Genomic DNA, 21,000 nt, shown 5'->3' on the forward strand with positions numbered 1-21,000 from the left:
TAACCCTGCAAGGTAATTATTGCAGTTTATGAAAACTGCACTAATTACAGTTGCAGGGTTAAGGGTAGTGGGAGTTGGCACCCAGACCACTCCAATGGGCAGAAGTGGTCTGGGTGCCTGGAGTGTCCCTTTAATCCTGCAATTAACTGCAATAATTACCTTTGTTGGTTAACTCCACCTCTAGGGGCTTTCTACTAGACAGCCACTAGAGGGACTTCCGGGTCGTTGCGCGACTTTTGGTTGCCTTGCTGACGCTGGACGTCATCATGCTATGCATGAGGACATCCAGCGTCACCCGAAACCCCATAGGAAGGCATTGTAGAATGCTTTATTTGTTTTCCAGGCACTATAGTTTCCTTTTAATATGGCTGGGCACGTCCTGTCCTTCCTCTCTTCCCCCTGGGAGAAATCAGTGATTAGAGAGAGTCTGCCAATTAAGTATCTTTATTTTCATTGTGACCTGAATGCGTGGAGCAGCATTGTGAGCTGTTTTCCAGGTGCCTGGATGGTCTTTTTTTTTTTTTTTTTTTTTTTTTTTTTTTTTTACCGATACCATATAAAACACTCCCCAAAATAACTTTCTTGCATGAAAGCTTCATGTGTGAAGAGTGTCCTCGTTATTCATTTTTCATAAAGTGTAGATTTCAATAGAACTTGTTACTTTTATAAATGAACCTGGTTACACCCCCCTGGCTGTCAATCAGACATGCAGTCATATTACTTCCTGGTTTGTTTAGCTTAGTGGATTAGTAGGGGAGGGCTAGTAAAGATCGCAGACAAGAGAAATGCAGGTTTCGCACGATTTTTTTTCAGTTATAGCCCCCCAGTGGTAAGAGGTAATTTAAAGCATGTATGCTGTAATTTGGGATATATCTACTAAACTGTGTTTTTTATTTATTTTGTATTTGGACAGTGGAGTCTCCCTTTAATTGATGGCTTTAGGAACACAATCTGTCACTTTTAACCAAAGTCCATAGCATGAATGAAGGGATAATAAAAGCCCGGCCCATGAGCTTACACTCTTAATATAATATTGGTATCTATATATTTGTTCCTCATACATCTGCCTGTTGTCTTTTTATGCTCATCTAAACATATACAATATATCCCTTGCATTCTGATTACCTACTTTTTCTCCTTGGAATCTCAGGGTTTTTTTGGAACATGGCTGCATTCCCAGTGGAACATAAGGTGATGTGATTGAAGTGATGTTGGCATGGACAGGACACTCATACTAAAAGTTGTGTCTGGGAAGCACGTGATGTGTTTGGTGTAAGAAGCTGCTCCGTCCCCTCCTCTCCTCGCCATCAGATTTCAGTGTCAGGTGTGGAGCTACCGATATTTCAAGAAATAGATTTTTCATATTTTTGTGAGAGGGACATACATCGAGTGGATGCAACGTCGATCTAACGCGTGCTTTGGTTGAAATTAAAAAAGAACCGTAATATATATTTACATATTGACATATTGTCACAAACAAGATGGATCTGTGGTCAAGGTTGGTGGTATGGATTGTATGTGCCTCATTTCTCCAGCCAGGACATGGAGACAAACCCACCGGAGCTCCTCCGGAGGAGTCTATACTTGCAGGTAGGTGCACATCTTCCCTATCTTAAATAACTTTACTAATGTTTTATCCCACTCCTGAAACACATTGCTCCCAATTCTCCAAATTCAGGGCCCCAAATTCCGTCATCGGCGATTCTTTGATGGAACAGAGAGGGAATTACATTTTTATTTTGCAGGAGGGTTTGCCAAACAAGATGACATGTCCAATGTATATAGAATGTATGTTATCAAACGTTATGTGCTGGGATACAGATCTGGAGTTGAAATGGGTGATTAGGATTTTAGTTTTTTTTCCCGTATATGTTATCCATAGCTTTCGAGGATTCCTTAGCTAACGGTTTGATGTATGATGAACCTGTGTCCTGGAGGGCCCAGTACCCAGCTGCGTAGGTCTGTTTGCTATGGTCTGTACAATTGAAAACAATGTTTAAATGTTGTGCTGGTCAACATTGTTGAAAGCAGCTGATGAGATGAGATGAAGATTATCCTAAGAGGCTAATGCTAATTCAGTAACAGTAGTCTCCTGTCCATACCACCAACATACACAGTGGTCAAGGTTTGTCAGTATCCCCATTGGCTCAAAATACAAGTCCAGCACTGGCTTTGGTAAAATAGTGCTGCTGTAACGGCTGACTATTTACTGGAGGCTGTGATGGACCAGTTTATACCATGGTCCAAGCATTGTCTGTGCACGCTTGTCAGAACGAGTGCTTCTGCCTTTTTTTATTTTAAGAGTATATATTTATTGTTGTGTACCCTGAGAGGGGGGTTTGAGAACTACTGGTCTAGAACACAGCTTCCTGTATGGAGAACCACATACAATGTAACCAACCCGGGCTAGGTCTAGAACACGACTTCCTGTATGGAGAACTACATACAATGTAAAAAACCTGCACTAAGTCTAGAATACAACTTCCTGTTTGAAGAAGTACATAAAGTGTTACCAGTTCGTACTAAGTCTAGAACACAGCTTCCTGTTGGAACCAGCCCATACAAAGTCTTGAACACGGCTTCCTGTATGGAGAACCACATACAATGTAACCAGCCCATACAAAGTCTTGAACACGACTTCCTGTATGCAGAACCACATACAGTGTAACCAGCCTGTACTAAGTCTAGAACACGATTTCCTGTTTCCTGTAAGGAGAAGTACATGAACGTCCTGTATGGACAACCAGTTCATACATCTCCATGCTGTATCCAGATACACGGTATAGCTTGGAGTTTGTGTGTAGATAGATCAGAGAAGGGTGACATACCGGTAGCTTTTGTCCAGTGTTTCAAGATCCACCTAGTTTCCCTGAATCTTTAGCTGGTACATGAAGTTTGTGAAAATCAAGCACTACAGGAAGTAAATTAATTGCAGAGCTTCCTCGGTTCCGATGAAAACCCATTTCCAGCCATGCTGGCCTCTTAGGAACATGATAACTGAATCTGGTTTAACCATGTGAGCGCCATTGCTGGGTCGCTACTCAGACTTTCTGTACTTTAACCCCTTAAGGACCAAACTTCTGGAATAAAAGGGAATCATTACCTGTCACACATGTCATGTGTCCTTAAGGGGTTAATAAGATGGCAGGGGGTTATACAAATCAGTTCTGCATCACTGAATCAAATATAGATAGCAAAAAGAATCAAGTTGCTGGTACCAGGAGATAGTTGCTGCCACTTATCTTACTAGAAAGAGAGAGATAATCTCACTAGACTCAGTAGAATAGCAATATAAAAGAGCAGGAGGGGTAAATCGACTAAACAATGTTATATCTTGAAAATAAAAATACAAATACAAAAACTTAAAATCACTTGGAAATATAAAAGTAGTCTCTATATATAAAAATGCAGTAATAATATTGGTCCTTAATATTTGATAAACGAGCAAGGGAGTCTATTGAAGTCTATTACGCTGTATGCTCCTGTTTAGATACGGCTGAAAACCCTTCTATTGTAACAGCAGGGAAAGCTAGCCGATAGGAGCAACAATATTACTCTAGTAACACACTTAAATCATATGCAACATTGTGATACACATAGAAAGTGGTATAGTACAATATATGAAGAAAGTGGAGAGATGTGTGAAAAACTTCTCTACAAAAGGATCAAACGTTGTAATCGGTAGTGTTGTCTATCCAGCTCCAGCAGTTGGTCTTTATGATGTGAAATACAGAAAACCGTCTTCCATATAAAACAATATTTATTAAAAAATAAGAATAAAATCAAAATCACAATTATTCACTGATGGTTACAAAGAATAGGAACCTTATCCGGAGTTTGTACCGCCTTCAGTTGTAATCGTCTGCCGTTGCTGACTGTCAGAAGCCGGCTTGCAGTCAGCTGCAGAGTCCTGTGTATTCCGAAGCTGAAGGGGAGACTTGCCGCGTGCGTTCCACTTCAATCCGCTTTGCGTTCCAATCAGTCTCTGTTTCGGTGAGATGCAGCCTGTATCACTGAATACTGACATTGTGTACAGAGTTAATGGGAGAGAGAAATTCACCCTGATGTATTACCTGCGCCGGTTACAGTTTGACACATCAGTCCGATATAACCGTTATATAATGGGAGTAAACCCCACCTCTCCCCCTTTACCTGGGCTTTCTTACTCCAAACAAATCTCAGTGTGATCATTCCAATGACCGACTGATATACAAGGTCATAGCTAATCTTGTTTGAGCAGCGTTCTGTTAGTGCTGTGGAATATGTTAATATGATAAATAACAGGACTCCCCTTGGTCTGTCTCTAATTCGATCAATTTTCCAGCCATTTAGCTAAATTAGCGTGAATGCAAGGACTTGTTATGGTGTTTGCTGATACCACTTCTGCTGGAAGGCTGTGGCGATCCCCCACTGCCATTTCTGTTATTGAGAGATCCGTTGTAGAATTGCAGAGGCCGGAGCTTGGTGCGGTCGCAGTACATAGTCACCTGTCCCTGAAAATACATTAAATTATTTATTTAAAAAAAATGCTGTAAAGTATTTAAATGAATTCTAACAATGACAGGAATTAGCCAGAACGTTTTACTCTCCTGTGTTGGCTCGGTTACCTTCATGTCGGTGTTCCCATAAATCCCTGCTCTATCCGAGCGTGGTGTGACATGGCTTCAATGTGCTGTGTTATAGTGCAGTTTCTTAACAAAGACATACCATCCAAACCACAAAAGCAATCCGACCTGTTTAGTAAAAAGCAATAATGTATCCTGGCCTAGATTTTCCTACCAACTCTCTGCTTGGTAAATGAAGCCCTTGGCTTTACTGTGAAGCCTGAAACTGCAGCAAGTTTTTTATTTTCTCTAAATCTTGGAAAAAGGGATTAGATCACAAATATCCAGAGCCATCCTTATTTATTTTATTTATTTATTTAAAAAGTTAGGTGCCTTAAGGCAACAACCACAGCCTATAAATCAGGGCGTCCTACGGGGGGTGGCTGTTACACAATGCTGGCCGTAGTCGTTGCCTGCGGCCGGGCTGCTTTGTATAGTTTTGCCCTCTGGCTGCTGAGAGGTTAAGTGATATATTTAGGCTCACTACCAGCTGTTGAGAGGACTGTCGGCTAATATGAGTGTCACAGCCCGGCCAAGGCGTGCGTGGGAATCGGAGTAGGGCAGTAGTGCACCACCAATGAATGTGCAGCGCCGTTATAGTTGAGACCCCTGGGTATCTGCATTGTTAAATTGAACATTCATGCTGCTAATTAGGTTAATGAGTTTGCAGAACTTGCAGAGCGTTACGGACTTGGACTCATTTCTTGTGTGAGTCAGTTAACGCAGGTCCTAACATTGTCCCGGCTCTTGTGTAATCTATCTATGGAAACATCCGAACACGACCCACTGCTTTAGTAACTAGGCCCATGTCTCCCGTACCGCAGGCCGACTTCCTTTCCTGTCTGCCTCCATAGCCTCGCTGAATAACAAGCGCTCACCACCACCAGCTCTCTTTATTTCTATTAGATCCACATAGGGCCAGAATTGGGAAGCGCGCACTCATTAGACTTCTAAACTGTGTGTTTATAATGCCATCAAGTGGGTCTGTAGACCTAATAAACCATGAGACTGATGGTTACATTTCCAGATGAAGTTATTTTGGGCTGGGGGTTCCTGTGGGCCAGGTCTGGACATACAGGTGGGAGTTAGACACTTGAACAGCAGCTGCTATTTGCAGCTGCCACCATTAAGTCAGTCTCTCCCAATACCGACCTGTCGGCTAGGGAGCTGAGGAGACAGAAAAGCGCTTACCTCCTCTCCCACGATACGTATGGCCAAGTGCGGCCCTGAGAATAGGGCCCAGCCAAGTGTGTGTGTTTTATATAAATATAAACACACTGTATATTCATTGTGTGTGTGTGTGTGTGTGTGTGTGTATATATATATAATTATGTTTTGAAAGCCTACACTACTAGCCAGGCCTTAAGTTACTAGCCACTGCAGGTCTGGCTGGGTCCGTGACAAACCTCTCTATTTGCCAGGGCTACATTTTCACTTCCACATAACATAATCCAGTGACATGTTGTACATGGTAATGTGGTAAGGGAAATAGTGACAAATCTTCCCAATAATTGTAAGGAAAGGTTCTGATTGGTGGAATTTAAGATTACCTAGTCCTATATAATAACAGTATGCATCTGCTTTCACTACACTTCCAAAACACTATGTAAAATATGCCAACGTTACTGCCAGTAGACTTCGGGGTTAAATGAAATCTTTTGTGGAAGCTTGGAGCAGAATGAAGTATCTGCCTTATAATATATTAATAATTCACAATATGTTTGCTTGGGATAAAGGGATAATATAAGCACCATAACTACTGCAGTTTATTTTACAGTGATTATGGTGTAGAGTCTATGTGGGTGCCTTCTCCCTGGTTTCTGTCAACTTATTTTTGATCGATTTAACAAAACGTGAGTGGGTCCTGAGTTATCACGTGAACTACAGCATTAGTAGACCAACTACGACTATCAGAGATCGGCTGAGAGTGGTGAGTGTCAGCTGCTGGGGCACTTCAAGCTGCTGTGTGTGTTGTCGAGCCACATACTGTCAGTGTGTGTTGTCGTGCCGCATACTGTCAGTGTGTGTTGTCGTGCCGCAGACTGTCAGTGTGTGTTGTCGTGCCGCATACTGTCAGTGTGTGTTGTCGTGCCGCAGACTGTCAGTGTGTGTTGTCGTGCCGCAGACTGTCAGTGTGTGTTGTCGTGCCGCAGACTGTCAGTGTGTGTTGTCGAGCCGCATACTGTCAGTGTGTGTTGTCGTGCCGCAGACTGTCAGTGTGTGTTGTCGTGCCGCAGACTGTCAGTGTGTGTTGTCGTGCCGCAGACTGTCAGTGTGTGTTGTCGTGCCGCAGACTGTCAGTGTGTGTTGTCGTGCCGCATACTGTCAGTGTGTGTTGTCGAGCCGCATACTGTCAGTGTGTGTTGTCGAGCCGCATACTGTCAGTGTGTGTGTGTTGTCGAGCCGCATACTGTCAGTGTGTGTTGTCGAGCCGCATACTGTCAGTGTGTGTGTGTTGTCGTGCCGCATACTGTCAGTGTGTGTTGTCGAGCCGCATACTGTCAGTGTGTGTTGTCGAGCCGCATACTGTCAGTGTGTGTTGTCGAGCCGCATACTGTCAGTGTGTGTGTTGTCGAGCCGCATACTGTCAGTGTGTGTGTGTTGTCGAGCCGCATACTGTCAGTGTGTGTTGTCGAGCCGCATACTGTCAGTGTGTGTGTGTTGTCGAGCCGCAGACTGTCAGTGTGTGTGTGTGGTAAATTGTTGTTTTGTACATCGGGATATGTAGTCACGTACAGAAATGTGTCTGTGGGTATTCTCTAGGGATCGACCGATTATCGGTTTTACCGATATAATCGGCCGATATTCTGTATTTTCGGCAATATCGGTATCGGCCAATTCAGATACCAATATTGCCGATAATACCTCCTAGGACCGCTGGGCTTATTACAAGCCCGGCGGTCCTGGGGGGGCGGGCAGCAATCGTTTACCTACCTTCCCTGCAGCTCCTCCAGCTCCCCACTGTAAATCTCGCGAGACCCGCGGCCGTCAGCGTTGCTACGGGTTGCCGTGGCAACGCTCCGCGCGGCATGCAGACCGCGAGATTTACAGTGGGGAGCTGGAGGAGCTGCAGGGAAGGTAAATGCTACCTGCAGGCCCCCTCACTGCTCAGCCAATGCCACTGGTCCACCAGGGACTGTCATACCCCCCTCCCTGGCCAGGCAACAAGCAGGGAGGGGGGACAAAAAAACAAAACACAAATATTAAAAATAAAACAAACATTAAAAAAAAAAAAATGCTTCCCCCCCCATTTTACACAAATCACATCCCTTCCGGAAAACACACACACTGTATATAATGCAGCGTGTCTATATAGTGTAGTGTGTCTATATAATGTAGTGTGTATAATGCACACACTGCATTATATACACTACACACACACACACACACTGCATTATATACACACACTACATTATATACACACACACACTACACACTGTATTCATTATATGCATTCACTATATATATACACACACACACTGCATTCACTACACACACAAACACACACACACTGCATTCACTATACACACACACTGCATTCACTATACACACATACTGCATTCACTATACACACACACACACTGCATTCACTATACACACACACACACACACACACACACACACTGAATTCACTATACACACACACTGAATTCACTATACACACACACACACTGCATTCACTATACACACACACACACACACACACACACACACACACACACACTGCATTCACTATACATACACACACACTGCATTCACTATACACACACACACACACTGCATTCACTATACATACACACACACTGCATTCACTATACATACACACACACTGCATTCACTATACACACACACACACACACACTGCATTCACTATACATACACACACACACACACTGCATTCACTATATACACACACACACACACACACACACTGCATTCACTATATACACACATACACACACACTGCATTCACTATACACACATACACACACACTGCATTCACTATACACACATACACACACACTGCATTCAACATACACACACACACACACACACACTGCATTCAACATACACACACACACACACTGCATTCACTATACACACACACACACACTGCATTCACTATACACACATACACACACACACACACTGCATTCACTATACACACATACACACACACACACTGCATTCACTATACACACACACACTGCATTCATTATACACACATACACACACACACACTGCATTCATTATACACACATACACACACACACACACACTGCATTCATTATACACACATACACACACACACACACACACACACACTGCATTCACTATACACACACACACACACTGCATTCATTATACACACACACATACACACACACACACACTGCATTCACTATACACACACACATACACACACACTGCATTCACTATACACACACATACACACACACACACTGCATTCACTATACACACATACACACACACACACACACACACACACACACACACACTGCATTCACTATACACACACATTACACACACTGCGTTCGCTATACACACTGCATTCACTTTACGCACACTACACACACACCACATTCATTATGTATACACTACGCAAATATACACAGCTCCACTGCATCCAGTGCATGTGGCTTGTATATTTTGTGCATTTACCTTTAGAAATAGTTTTTTTTCAAAATGGTAAATGTACAGAATATCGGCAAGTTATCGGCTATCGGCCTGAAAGTTAAAAGAGTATCGGCTCTAAAAAAACAATATCGGTCGATCCCTAGTATTCTCACATCTGCTGTTATCCTGTGCTGTCAGTTAACTTGTTGCATTTTGTAGTTTCAGTGTCAGATTCTCTGGTTTTGACCTTTCCCTTCAGTGGAGTGGCGTCATTCTCGGTAAATAATCCTGTTTTCCAGCCTGTCTTTCTGGATAAATTTGTCCGGACCTGGGAGGGTCAACCTGTTCCTTGTGTCCACCCCATGCTAATCTCTGCTTACACAGTGTGCTACGCTGGACGGGCGGCTGGACCTGCTTGGCAGGAGTTTTAGCTTCCGAAGAATAATTTCACACAATACTTTCTATTCTGTTACCGGGCCGACCGGTTAAAAAGGCTTGTGAGATCATTAATGGATCTCACAAGCCAGTTCAGTCCAGGCCCAGTCAAGGCACAGCTTGCATTGTAGGAGAATCGGAAACTGAACTCGACGACCAACTCGACGACCAAACACCGCTGCCTGTGTTCATGCAAACAAGATGGCCGCCACCTCGTGGTCGTCCCTAGGAATTGCGGCCACCCAGACGAACACTTAGAACACTGCAGTGGAAATTGCTACAAAGTATCAATTAGGCTTAATAAGCTCCAGGATGGTCTCCGGTTTGTGCGTCTGTTCGGTTCACTAATCATATAGTCCAAATACACAAATGGAGACTTTTATATTACATGTTACATGGCTCTTAGTCTGTGGGCAGGAGGCTGGCAAGCTGCTCCTCCAGGAGCTCGTGGCAAACTCACTTGGAAAGGAGAGTTTGTCACAGTAGTAATTGGAGATAGTCCCTTCCTTTGCGACAAGATGACCGGGGACATTTCCAGATCTTTATATCCTGCGGGGAATTGGTGTTTGCATGAACACTTCCCCTGGTGTTGATGGGAGTAGGTGCTTTGGTCTTCCGACCCTGTGAATACGGCTAACTTTGTCAGGATTGCAATAAAAAATCTGTAATCATGTGCCTGCAGATCTTTATGCTCCACAGATTCCGCGATTCCCCTGATCCTCACATTGCTCCATCTGGAATGGCCTTTGAGATCGTTGAGCTTGTCTGTGCGTGCCTGCAGCCTGTTCTCCAAGTCTGTAACATCATCTGCCATACTATTGTGGGCCTCAGCCTGCTCCATCATTTTAGCTCCAAAGTGATCTGTCCACTCCCCCAGGTCTTTTAGGTCTTTAGCAATGCTCGCCACTATCTCTTTAAATTGTTGGAGTAGGTCAGTGGAGAGGGAACTGAGAAGGGATCTAATCCGAGATTCGGTAATTGAACATTCCATGCCTGCCTCCGTTCTCCGCGTGTCAGGTTCAGCCATGGCGCCCTCTTGCCCAGGATCCTGCGATCGTCTATGCTGCTGTGATTTTTGAAGTAAGTATCTAATTTTTGGATTTAGCAGCCGTAATGCCCAGCAGACATGCAGCAATCAAGCGGAGCTGTTTCCCTCAGTATATGTGCTGGGTTAATTGCTTTTTTTTTTAAGTCGCTTATCGCCACTCAGGAAGGCGCTTCTGATTTCTGATTCCATTCCCATCGGAAGTTCTATTTTGGTATTATTTTGTATAATAAATAGGCATGCTTTATTTTTATCCCTTCATACACGCAGGCAGGGCGGGATCTCTCCGTACAATAATTGTTTAATGTGTTCAGAGGTTTAGTATTTTTTTTCACTTCTTCCTGTTTATAAACAGGGGATTTATCCATTGTACTGCTTTGTGGAGCATGTTGGCACTATATGCATAATAATAACCTAGTTTGAGCACACTATAGGCAGTGCGGGGTTAATGTTGTGTAGAATGCAGATTTTAGGACCCTGTGAGCCAGAGGTTAAGGGGGTTATCCTACCCCCTTGGGGAACTTTCCAGTGGAGTTACTCTACTGTTTTGAGTTTTTATGGTGTTTTATTTAAGGACCCATGCTCTCAGGGCCGGATTAACATAGGGGCAGATGGAGCTGCAGCTCGCGGGCCATGCCAATGGAATAGGCCCATTGACTTTTTTTTTTTACTTTTTACTTTTTTATAAAAAAAATGTACACACTACTTTTAGGGTTGCCACGTGGCCGGTGTTTCTCCAGTGTTTGAGGCTGCCTAGCTGGTGCCGGTATTGCAGTAATACCGGCAATACAAATGCCAGTCTCAGTATAAACCGATATTATTCTGCAATACCAGCGCTGGCCAGTAGTGTGTGTGTGTGTGTGTGTGTGTGTGTGTGTGTGTGTGGAGGGAGTCAGGGATAGGTAGTTACAGCATATCCCTCCCTGCCTCTCTCTACTCACTGATCCGCAGGAGAGCAGCTCCAAACCTGCAGAGACAGCCTACAGGTCAGGTAAGTGAGACATGGGGACACAGACACTAGGGCAGGTATAGGCAACCTTCGGCACTCCAGATGTTTTGGACTACACTTCCCATGATGCTTTGCCAGCATTGTGGGTGTAAGAGCATTATGGGGGATGTAGTCCACAACATCTGGAGTGCCGAAGGTTGTCTATCCCTGCACTAGGGGAAACTGGGAGACATGGGGACACAGACATTGGTAGTCATGGGGACCATAAGACACTAAGGGACACAGTGCCCCTAGTCTCTGAGTGTCCCTATGTCTCCCAGCCAGTGTCTCTAGTGTCTGTGTACCCATGTCTTTCAGTGAGCCTGGTGTTTCTCTGGGTCCCCCTAGTCTCGCAGTGTGTCCTAGTGACATGGGGACACTGAGACGCTAGTGGACACTTACAGACATGGGGACACTGTGCGACTTTGAGACCTGGGATACATGGGGCACTCCCAGTGTCCCCATGTCTCCCAGCCAGTGTCCATAGTCTCTCAGTGTCCCTGGTGTATCTTTGTCCCTAGTGTCTGTGTTTCCTAGAGTCATCTAGTCTCACAGTGTCCCCATGTGTCTGTGTCCCTAGTTTAAAAGAAAAATTCTCAGGCACTCACTGTGATGGATTTAAGCAGGTTTATTGGACACTGCAAAATTTCCACCTGTACCCAGGTCTTTATCAAGTCTCCAGTGTCCCCTATGTATAACGGTGTCTCAGTGCACCATGTCTCTCAGTATCCGTAGTCTCTGTGTCCCCTAGTCTCCTCATGTCTCCATGTTTCTCAGTGTCCCCATGTCTCACAATGTCCCAAAGTCTCTGTGTCCCCTAGTGTCCCAGTGACATGGGGACACTGGGCGACATTAGTAAGGCCAGTATTTGATTTATTTTTTTCAAGAAAGCTGGCAACCCTAACTACTTTTCACATACTTTTCACATACTCTTTAACTATGGACACTTAAGAGGAACAAAACTTATGTGGACTGGCAGACAATTAAATTAGTTTAGGTAATGCTGACTTTGGTCTCCCTAACACTGTGGCATGTTCCCTTTCTGCTACACTCAATACATACACCTTTTTTCTGTCTCAGACTATATTCCAGGAGTAAGAAGGTAAGGAGACAAGTGTACATGTGACTGCTAGGGGACAGCCCTTCGAGTGGAGCGAGTGCATCATTAGACGCATTTACGCCAAGCTCAGGGTGCTGTCTGCATAGTATGCCCTTAGTTGGCCATCCTTCATGACTGGCAGGCAGCCTGACATGGATTCATGCCACGCTGTCCTTCAAAATCTTTGGGCAGACATGCGCCCTTTTTGGGTATGTTCGCCCCTTTCGGCAGTTCTTGTTTCGTGATTTGCATCAGTGGCCCACCCTTTTACCCCTCCATAGACTTCCTGCTTTACTGGACACTGCTGATCGGGGGTATGGATGTTGTTACTGCCCTACAAAGGTTAGAGAAGGTGTTTTTATGTTGTCATAACTATCCATATTTGAAAGGACACTCCATGCTCCATAACAACTTCACAGCAATGAAGTTGTTATGGTGTGAGGAAGTCCCAGGCATCTCTTTCCTGAAGGTGGTTAAAACGTTGACACTCAATGTCTGAGACTTTAGTCAGAAAGCCTGGGACCTAGCTCCTCTGATATTCTAAGCGTGTCAGATCCTAGTCGGACAAGTCAGTGAAAAAGATACGTTTTTCTTCTCAATATTCTCAACAAGTGCTGGACTGAGAGCATCGGTTGACCCTTTTATCCTGTCAGTTGCGCCAGTTCAAGTCTTCCTGATTGAAGTCTTGGACGTTGAGGGGGGTTGCAGTCTTTGGGGTTAAATTGTTCATTAGCAGCTATTACCTTCTCAAAGCTGAATTACCCAGGGCTGTATAGAGTACCAGGTGCTGTGTGAACAAGCCATTCCTTACTGGCATAAAACCATTGTGGCCAAAATGTCTCTGCCATGTTTTTTTTGGAGAGGCCTGCTTGCCAGCCTCCAACCAAAAGACTATGGGCTTTAAAAACTGAAGTGATTTATGTACTTTTTTTTTTCTTTTTTTCAAACTTGTATTTTATTGAAGTTTTAAGTAGGGGTTACAGAAGGGAAGAAAAATTGTCTAGTTTTGTGCCATATCAATATGGGGGTCAGACATCCGGGTTTTTTCCATTGGCATGCAATTACATTCCTTGTGGCTAATATTGTCATCATTAGTACGTGATTGTCAGCATGGGGCAGATCGCTCGGGAGTAATAGGAAAAGAGCTAGGTTAGGCGGATGGAGTTTGATTCACATTTGTTCCCATATTTTTTGTGTTTCTACCCACAGTGGTTTTATATCCGGACATTCCCACCATATATGGGTCATTGTTCCCTTATCTCTGTCGCATCTCCACCAGGTAGGCGGGGTCTGGGGGAATATTTTGTGAATCTTATCAGGTGTATAGTACCACCTATAGATGAGTTTTCTATGGGCTTCAACATGGGAATAGCAGGTTGTGATGCCTTTCAGGGCCTGGAGTGAGGTTAACCATTGTTTGTCTGTGGGACAGTGAGTGCACTCTTCCCTCCATTGTGTTCGATATTTATATTCTGGGTGAGACACTTGATTCGTTAGTGTGGAGTAACATATTGTGAGGGTTTTGTTCCTGACCGGTGTATTGTGACAGCGGTTGTATAGGAGTGTGCGTTGGATATCCGATGTGCTTTTGTCGGATTGAGTGTGTGCTACCTTGTTGGAAAGTAAACTTTTCACCTGGATATAGGGGAAGATGAATGAGGGCAGTTGATACTGCGCTCGTAGCTCCGGGAATGGTAGTATAGATCCCTGTCTGCATAGATCTGCAATTCGGGTGACCCCCATTACACCCCATTTTTGCAGTGATAGCCATGGAGACACCGAATTCAGGGCTGTGATAGGTGCCCAGGGGGAGAACTTAGTATTGTCCCCGCCTGAGCAGTGGAGGTAGTCCCAGGCCTGTATGGTGTATTTAGGAAGAGGACGTAAGGATTTGCGCTTGTCCCTAAGGCGTTTGGGAGTCCACATGTGATCAATCGCTGAGCATTTGGGGTCATACCCATTTTCAATGTCTACCCACTGTAGTGTGTGTGTTTCGGGGGTGATTTATGTACTTTTGTACTCCAGAAAGAGAGACTGACCGCAAGCCCTAATTCCCTGGAACTGTTTTGGGCATAGAACCATGTGCATGGTCGGTCAAAACTATGACTTCCATGGAAACCCCTGAACTGATCTGTGTGATTTTTGGATATGTTGGTCCCCCAGATTGGGGCTATCAGGGGATGTGACTTTGTCGGGTTTCCATGTGTTTTGGGTACTTTTGGGTTACTGTAAAATGTATGTTTTCTGTGCCTGGAGATAATTGAGTTTAGTACAGTTTTTGACTCCATTATCTCTCAGGCACAGGGAAGGGGTTATCTTGTTTTGTGTGGGAGTACCCTGGACCTGAGAGCCAATGTAATTCCAGTGTGTACTTTGTCACAGTCTCCTTTCCGGTCCAGTGGGGAATGCCCCTGAAATATGTTATGGAAAACCCCTTGCATGGGGACCTGCATACAAGGCCAGTTGTGGCTGCCATTAAACAGTTCGTCTTCATCCTCAACATAGATCCTTGTCTCATGTGTGGAGGGGACAGATATATTCACTCTGGGGATTGCTATAATCACTATACTCCCTTGGATTACAACACTTGCTCTTGTAAGAGCTATTCTGCTTTACTCTCTGGATTGGGAGAGGTCTACCCACTGGAAGCTGGATCCTGGTCTTGGGTCCAGGGTGGGTGAAGGACAGTGAGATACCAACCAAGCTGGAACACTGGCTGTGGGGTTTACGGTGGTTATGGTGTCTGGTGGAGGGTTTAGGAGTACTCGGTGTTGCTAGGAAGCAGCGATTGGCAGAGGTACCCAGTCGGGGTGCCAGGCGGTCTGCCACAACCAGTAGTACAGGGCTTGACAAATTTGCTTTGAATCTAGGATCCAGGTAAAAAACAACCCAATTTTTTACTTACAAAGCTTTATTTTCATGGACAAAAATACACTATCACCAGGACCACTACAGCTTAATGTAGAGGTTCAGGTGTCTATATCTTGTCCCTGCACGCTTTTCAATGTAAACACTGACTTTTCAGAGAAGATGGTGTTTACATTGCTGCTTGGTGACTCCTCTAGTGGTCACTAAAGTGCTCCTATCTCAGTGCTACATGCCTACATTCAATGTCTCCATGCTCTGCATGGAGTTGCTGAACGTTTCCCATAGAGATGCATTCATTCAGTTCTTCTCTATGAGGAGATGCTAATTGGAGCAGTGTTTTGCAACGTATGTGCAATAACTTCCTAATGCTCTCCTATGGGAAAACATTGGCTTGGCTAAGATCAAGGGAAGTAAAAACATCATTCCCATGCGATCGAAAGGGGGATGGTCACCTAAACACACAGACATTCAATGACAGACACACACACAGTGACGGACAGCCACAGCCACATTACTTTTGGGAGAGCTGAAGTGGATCGACTTTCTCTGGGATCCTGTGGGCGGGTGGCTGGGGGAGAGTGTAGGTGGACGCCGAGGGAGCTGTGATCTTCCTGCTATGCTCCCTCGCATGCCAATTAATGATTCTGGGTCCTGAGTGACATCATATTCCAGTCCTGAGATCATAAAGCGGCGCACAAGGGAACAGAGTAGGAAGATCACAGCTCCCTCTCCACCCACCTATTGTATGCGCATCTGGTCGCAAGCCTTGAAGGCAACAGGATCACAAATCAATGAGGTTTCTCGAGCCCTGCAATAGAAGGATGTCTTAACCAGTTTGACGGGGACTTAATTTCCGTACCTAGTATTAGATTGGTGAGCCATTTTTCAGTTGGCGCCATGACTCGTTCTTCAATAGTAATATAATATTTAACAAAATTATGTTTCCACACCACTTTATTTTCCCCAATGTTATGGAGGGGGATATCTCTTGCTCTAGGGAAGATAGAAATGCTGCAGTAATTTTGTTATTCTGGGCAGGTACCTACAGCATGTAAAATGGCACTCCGTGTGCCAGACATAATTTGTAGACCCAGTTTTAGATCCTAAGCCAGTGATTAAAACCAGACCAGTCTCTAGTGACTGCAAAGTATAACACATCACATATTCGTTTTAGTATTTTTTTGGGTTTAGTTTTATTTTACTATTTTTGAGTTCCAGAACATACACAGAACCACATATGGAATTGTATTTTAGCCATCTTCCGTTATTATCGTCCGTTATTGGCGGGCCTGGTTCAATTTTGGCAAAAGCGTTGGCTAACTAGGAAAGTTTCTCTCAGGAGACGCTGCAGATAGTCCTCAGTGTGATAGTTATTGGGTTCCCTCCTCCGAGGTCCTGACTTGGGTTGTCTTCCCATTTCTGTGGATTAAAAGCTTCTCACAGGGTTCTGTATGGTATGTATTGTCTACTTAAAGGCCTTGCATCTTCTCAAAGTGAGAGATCTGAGAATGTCATGGTATTCTTCTAGTAGGTCATGGTGCGACTTGATCGCCTTCATGACTGCTTCTTTAATGGGAAAGTAGTTAGGGCATTTTCAGAAGCACGTCCCTTGGGATATCTGCTGATAAAAACTTTGGTTTGCTGTTCTAATCAAAAGCTTTTCTACAGGCAGGTCAGGCACTATTGCGCAAAGAAGGCCGGAGAGGTAAGTGTGCAGGTCTGTTTGTAGGAATTTCTACGGTAGTCCACTTAATCTGACTATTTTCCGCAATATCTGTATCGGCCAATAAAGATACTAATATTGCCAATAATGTAGACCTAGGGGTCCTGCCGTGGTGCTGGGGGACCCTGCACACTCTCCTGGGGTACCCTGCACACTCTTTCTTTTCTTACCAGCAGCTCCCTTCAGCTCCTCTGTCTAACTCTCGCGAGTCCTGTGGCTGGCAGGGCGTTGCCACGGGTTATCATGGGAACGCTCCGCGCAGCACACAGGCTGCGAGAGTTAGACAGGGGAGCTGCTGGTAAGGGATGTAAGAGTGTGCTGCCCCCCCAGGGAATGCCATATCCCCCCTCCCTGGCCAGGTAAGAAGCAGGGAGGGGGGGACGACTAAAACTAAATGTAAAAAAATTGAATATTTAAAAAAAAAAAAAAAAAAGTTAATTCCCCCACCCCCCTTATTTTAAAGGATCACTATAGTGTCAGGAAAACATAGCAGTTTTCCTGACACTATAGTGCCCTGAGGGTGCCCCCACCCTCAGGGTCCCCCTCCCATGGCGCTGAAGGGGTTAAAACCCCTTTCAGCAGCTTACATTATTCCAGCGCCGGGTGACCTCTCCTCCCCCGCTGACGTCAGCGGAGCCGAATGTGCATGCGCGGCAAGTGCCGCGCGCATTCAAGCTGTCAATAGGAAAGCATTTTTCAATGCTTTCCATTAGACGCTCTGCGCGATGGAGGCATATTATTCCTCCAGCGTTGCAGATGCACCTCTAGTGGCTGTCCAGAGGCTGGCTTAACCCTGCAATATAAACATAGCAGTTTCTCTGCAGGGTTAAAACCTGAGGGACATTGCACCCAGACCACTTAATTGAGCTTTAAACACATTACATACCTACACAAATACTCACTGCACAAAAACACACTACACAAACACACTACACAAACACACTCACTGCATTCTTTCTACCCACACTACACAAACACTGCATTCACTATACACACACTACAGAAAGACACTGCATTCACTATATACACACACACATTCATTATATACACACACAACACAAACACACTACATTCATTATATACACACACTACACAAACACACTGCATTTACTGTACACACACTACACAAACACACTGCATTTACTATACACACACACTACACAAACACACTGCATTCACTATACACACACTACACAAACACACTGCATTCACTATACACACACTACAGAAAGACACTGCATTCACTATATACACACACACATTCATTATATACACACACAACACAAACACACTACATTCATTATATACACACACTACACAAACACACTGCATTTACTGTACACACACTACACAAACACACTGCATTTACTATACACACTACACAAACACACTACATTCATTATATACACACACTACACAAACACACACTCTGCATTCATTATATACACACACTACACAAACACACTGCATTTACTATACACACATTACACAAACACACTACATTCATTATATACACACACTACACAAACACACACTCTGCATTCATTATATACACACACTACACAAACACACTGCATTTACCATACACACATTACACAAACACACTGCATTCACAATACACACACTACACAAACACACTGCATTCACAATACACACACTACACAAACACACTGCATTCACTATACACACATTACACAAACACACTGCATTCACTATACACACACTACACAAACACACTGCATTCACTATACACACTAGCAGGGTAGGTACTGAGCTGGGGATCGGGGGTGGGGGGATTCATGCACTTATTGTCACTAGCATGGTAGGTACTGAGCTAGGGGTGTGGGGATTCATGGACTTAGTGTCACTAGCATGGTAGGTACTGAGCTGGGGATCGGGGCTGAGGCGACTCATGCACTTGGTGTCACTAGCATTGTAGGTACTGAGCTGGGGATCGGGGGTGGGGGGATTCATGCGCTTAGTGTCACTAGCATGGTAGGTCCCTAGCTGGGGATTGGGGGTGAGGGGATTCATGCACTTGGTGTCACTAGCAGGGTAGGTACTGAGCTGGGGATCGGGGTGGGGGGAATCATGCATTTAGTGTCACTAGCATGGTAGGTACTGAGCTGGGGATCGGGGGTGGGGGGACTCATGCACTCATTGCCACTAGCATGGTAGGTACTGAGCTGGGGATTGCGGGTGGGGGGATTCATGCACTTAGTGTCACTAGCAGGTTAGGTCCCTAGCTGGGGGGATTCATGCACTAGGTACTGAGCTGAGGATCGGGGTGGGGGGAATCATGCATTTAGTGTCACTAGCATGGTAGGTACTGAGCTGGGGATCGGGGGTGGGGGGACTCATGCACTCATTGCCACTAGCATGGTAGGTACTGAGCTGGGGATTGCGGGTGGGGGGATTCATGCACTTAGTGTCACTAGCAGGTTAGGTCCCTAGCTGGGGGGATTCATGCACTAGGTACTGAGCTGGGGGTGGGGGGATGCATGCACTTACTGTTACTAGCATGGTAGGTACTGAGCTGGGGATGCGCTTAGTGTCACTAGCAGGGTAGGTCCCTAGCTGGGGGATTCATGCACTTGGTGTCACTAGCAGGGTAGGTACTGAGCTTGGGATCGGGGTGGGGGGATTCATGCACTTAGTGTCACTAGCATGGTAGGTCCCTAGCTGGGGATCAGGGGTGGGGGAATCATGCACTTACTGTTACTAGCAGGGTAGGTCCCTAGCTGCAGGGAATTGAGTGACACTCTGTAACAGGCCTCTCCCTGTGGCTCGGAGCCCCCCCAGCTGCAGACTGTATGATAGGAATGTGTTAACCCTTTCCATGCTTGGCCGGTGTGCTCTGTCCTACACACTGTGTCATGGTATGTTTTGTGGTCTCTTGGGGACGCTGGGAACGTTGTCAGAGGAAGTGGAGTAACTCATTTGTCAGGGACATGTGTCCGATCTGGGAGTTAGTGACAATATATTTTGGGCCTGCCGCCGCGTCTGTCATTACTGGCATCATAACCCGACCAGAGAACAAATAGTCACGTATAAAATACTAGCATGTTATATTAAATCTCTTTTAATTCAATCACAGTTCTGCCATTTCAAGTGTTTAGAATGCAAAACCTGGCCGTAGAATTCTGTAATTCTTATGTTCTTCTAAAAACATATTTCTCAGCATGCATTTACCACCACCGGCGACTCAATATGGTGAGTATATAGTATTAGAAAAATCCCCTGCAAATATATGGACGGAACATTTTATAACTAAACTGATATTCAAGTGTACATAATGTTAGTTCATGCTAACTGCATTCACAATGGAATAATGCTGTATTTGATTGGTTAATGATTTGCTGCATTTGATTGGTTGGTAATTGGCTATGACATGTGTTTGGCTATGAGCTGTATTTGGTTGGTGATTGGTTGTGAGCTGTATTTGATTTTTGATTGGTGATTGGCTGTATTTGATTGGCGGTTGGCTGTGAGCTGTATTTGGTTGGTGATTGGTTGTGAGCTTTATTTGATTGGTGACTGGCTGTGAGCTGTATTTGGTTGGTGATTGGCTGGGAGCTGTATTTGATTGGTGACTGGCTG

The 21,000-nt window shown here is 44.8% G+C and overlaps 1 protein-coding gene across 4 annotated transcripts in view; it reads left to right on the forward strand.

Moving 5' to 3' along the window:
* Nucleotides 1-1,155: 1,155 nt before the first annotated feature.
* STIM1 (stromal interaction molecule 1) overlaps nt 1,156-21,000 on the forward strand; it is a 136,727-nt gene continuing 116,882 nt past the window's right edge. For all 4 annotated transcript variants that reach the window (XM_063433137.1, XM_063433146.1, XM_063433152.1 and 1 more), the window contains exon 1: nt 1,156-1,590. In XM_063433137.1, coding sequence (XP_063289207.1) covers nt 1,482-1,590 — 109 coding nt within the window. In that variant the 5' untranslated portion in view covers nt 1,156-1,481. The remainder of the gene's footprint in view (nt 1,591-21,000) is intronic.

The sequence above is a fragment of the Pelobates fuscus genome, chromosome 1 (assembly GCF_036172605.1).
Source record: "Pelobates fuscus isolate aPelFus1 chromosome 1, aPelFus1.pri, whole genome shotgun sequence".
NCBI classification, from domain to species: domain Eukaryota; kingdom Metazoa; phylum Chordata; class Amphibia; order Anura; family Pelobatidae; genus Pelobates; species Pelobates fuscus.